At 34.5% G+C, this 2,983-nt stretch overlaps 1 protein-coding gene across 1 annotated transcript; it reads right to left on the bottom strand.

Moving 5' to 3' along the window:
* Nucleotides 1-4: 4 nt before the first annotated feature.
* On the bottom strand, nucleotides 5-2,918 carry LOC119665331 (cohesin subunit SA-1-like; the record flags this gene model as incomplete). The annotated part of the gene is made up of 9 exons (XM_038074588.1): nucleotides 2,662-2,918; nucleotides 2,284-2,596; nucleotides 2,055-2,228; nucleotides 1,789-1,993; nucleotides 1,631-1,725; nucleotides 1,446-1,576; nucleotides 1,084-1,386; nucleotides 193-1,028; nucleotides 5-130 (listed from the first exon to the last, which is right to left on the bottom strand). Coding segments are annotated over exons 1-9 (2,257 nt in total), but the record flags the coding sequence as incomplete, so codon positions are not given.
* Between the last annotated feature and the right edge of the window lie 65 nt (nucleotides 2,919-2,983).

Raw genomic sequence — 2,983 nt, 5'->3', positions numbered from 1 at the left:
TCGTCCACATCTTGAAATAGTGAGTCAAACAAACTCCAAGGGTTTAAGTTGTGTGATGAAAATAATATAGATACAACTTTCAATGATATAATCACATTGTGAATTTCATCTTCATTTGGTGTGTCCGTAGCTTTAGAAATATATAAAGTTTATTAATATCAAACAGTTATTTTTTTTAGAAATGTTACAAACCTGCAATAATCGTACGCCAATCGTCAATGGAATCTTTATACTTGTTTACGGTTGTATCAATAATATTTGAACGCGCCACATCACAACGAGTATACGTAGCACTACCCTCTGTACATAAATATTCAAGCGTTTTAGAGCATGCTTCGAGTACCTCACGATCTGTATGCACTGACATTATGTAACTTATTTTGTCTAATAATGCTTGTAAGTTAGCCTCCTGTCGATTTGTAGTGTAAATATCTAATTCGAAATATTGTGGAACAGCAAGTAAATTTGTCAATTTCTCACTGTCTGCTTGATATTTTTCTAATAGAGGTGGCAATGTTATAATAAAATGTTCAGTTAATTTAGTTTTTTCATCCTGTATTGCTTTTAGTTCTTTTGAATTCAGTGTGACTTTACGATTGCTTGCACGCCCAACCGGTGCCTCACCAGTTGCTGATTGTTTAACACTACTGACCATTATTTCTATTAATGTAGACTCCTGTTTGTTATCTAAAACTTCTTCATTAATGCCAGGTTCCTCTAACAATAAGTCCGTCATACATTCCCAATCTTTGACCATCGGATTGCTGTCTATAAATGAATCAACCAAATAAGCACCGTGTTCATGCAGTTCAGATTCAATAAAGAACTGTACTAAATCGCGTACTAACGGTGTATTGGGTAATCGTAATTTTCCGCGTCTGGTTTTCGACTCTTCCATATCAGCAGTTAAATGAAATAGACGTACATTAAGAAATTCTGCAGCAGCTTGTGCAACGCCCCGGTGAGAAGAATACACCAGTTCGTAAACAATTTCACAATCTTTATCTGCCAGTATGTCAGGATGTATTCTAAAATATATATAATAAAAATATGAATAATTTAAATAGTTTATTCACCACCTACTTTAGTATGCTTATAACAAGTTTGACTGCATGTACAGCAACTTCAAACTCCTTGTCCAGTGTCATCGCAACAATACGATCTTTAAACTTTGAGGTGAACAACTCCAATTTGCCTTTTAACTCAATTTTATCATAAAGCGGTAATAACGCCTGTAAGCAACGTAACCGCACTTCGCCGACTTTGTCATGAAGAGTCCAACCAATGTATTTAAGATAAGAGTCATCTAAAAAGTTTTGTGGATAGTTTTCCATCCAAACCCCAATTTCCGCCATACAAATTGCACGTATGTCAGGCAACGTATCTCTAGTTTAAAGTGAAACAGTATAAGTTAAATGTCAATATGATGCAGATAATGAAATTACCTATAACGGTGCACAAAGACGGATTTAAACATGTATGTTAACATATTCTTTATTTCATCCATATTTTCTTCCAATTCAGCACGCTTTGCCATTAAGGACTCTAAACGGTCTGAAGCACGACGATCACGTGACTGAAATATAGTTTATTATAATTTTCATGTGTAAATAAAATTGCATTGCATTACCTTTACTCTCTCCGCCTCGTACTGCTTAGCCGCATTGTCAAAATTATTAGAAACTAAAAGTGCCACATCCACTAGGGCCGTCATCAACTTCATGGCTATATTAAAAATATTTTCATTGATTTGGTTTTATTGTAATAAAATTATTAGTAACAACAAACCTGCTAATGTTGCTGTGTGACGAAAGGCTCGCACTTGAGAGTCCGACAACCCAGTTAAAAGTGATATAACATTATCCATTAAAAATTGATCATATATTATGGAGTATTGGCACTGTTTTACAAGCGTTTGCACAAAATCACAAAAATTCATTTTGAACTTTTTCCATTGCAGACCCGACATTATTAAAGGATATTCACCACTTTCCTATATAACACAAGAACTTATCAGATTTTATAACATTTATATGTAGGTATGCAAGCACAACCTCATCAAACTCTTCAGTCATTTTACGTATGACAGCAGTGTGCTCCATTGGATGTTGCATGTCAGATGATATTTTTCCTTTGCAACCACTAGCGTTGATGAAAAACTGCATTAGCGAAATAAGAGCCGAATCTCTATTCTGTTTATATTGTTCTATCCAATCGTCAACAATGCTCTAAAAATGAGTTCAGTCAATAAAAATATTTCTACATATCACACAGTACACTTACGGCTATTGCTGCCTTGGAATGGCGGACTATAAAATATAAACTATTTTCATCTGTGGTAACATCGCGTTCAATATCAATTCGCTCCTGTTCCTTTTCAGCGTGTTCTTTTCGTGGCCGCTCAGCACGCTCACGTTTTTCGCCTGGTGGCTTACGTTGTGTTGGCTGTTTTCTTTTACGCACCACTGGTGCATAGAAATCATCCTCGTCATCATCAATAATAGGTGGTTTATCGCGAACGCCACCTCTTGCACGTAAACGTGTCATACGTTTTGTTGGACTATCTCCATCAGAAATGCTTTCATTCAATTGGTCTCTTATATGAAAAGAAAATATTTTTGTTGTTATTGATTCCCGCCCAAAGTAATCTAGTATATTTACCCTTGTAGTCCTTCTTCATATTCCGGCGGTGGATCATCCATACGTATACGTTTACCACCACGCCGCGCCATCATTATAGTTTTATAATTTTCTATTTATTATATAAATTTATTTATTTCTATTTAAAACAAAAATTACTTTCATGTTCTGCGTTGCGTTCTACAGTTTGTTTTTGTACTAAACTTATTACTTTTAGTACAAACATGGTTGCATTCGTAATATTAAATTATGAAATCTATATTCAGTGCGTACTAAAATTGACAATGAAGTTGAAATAATAAAATTTATTATTATTATCTTTTTGGTTGAAATAAAATGTTTT

This window comes from Teleopsis dalmanni, unplaced genomic scaffold (assembly GCF_002237135.1).
Source record: "Teleopsis dalmanni isolate 2A unplaced genomic scaffold, ASM223713v2 unscaffolded_contig_4520, whole genome shotgun sequence".
Classification (NCBI taxonomy): Eukaryota; Metazoa; Arthropoda; class Insecta; order Diptera; family Diopsidae; genus Teleopsis; species Teleopsis dalmanni.
Note: the sequence above shows the minus strand (reverse complement) of the source record. Positions and strands in the feature narration are given on the sequence as shown.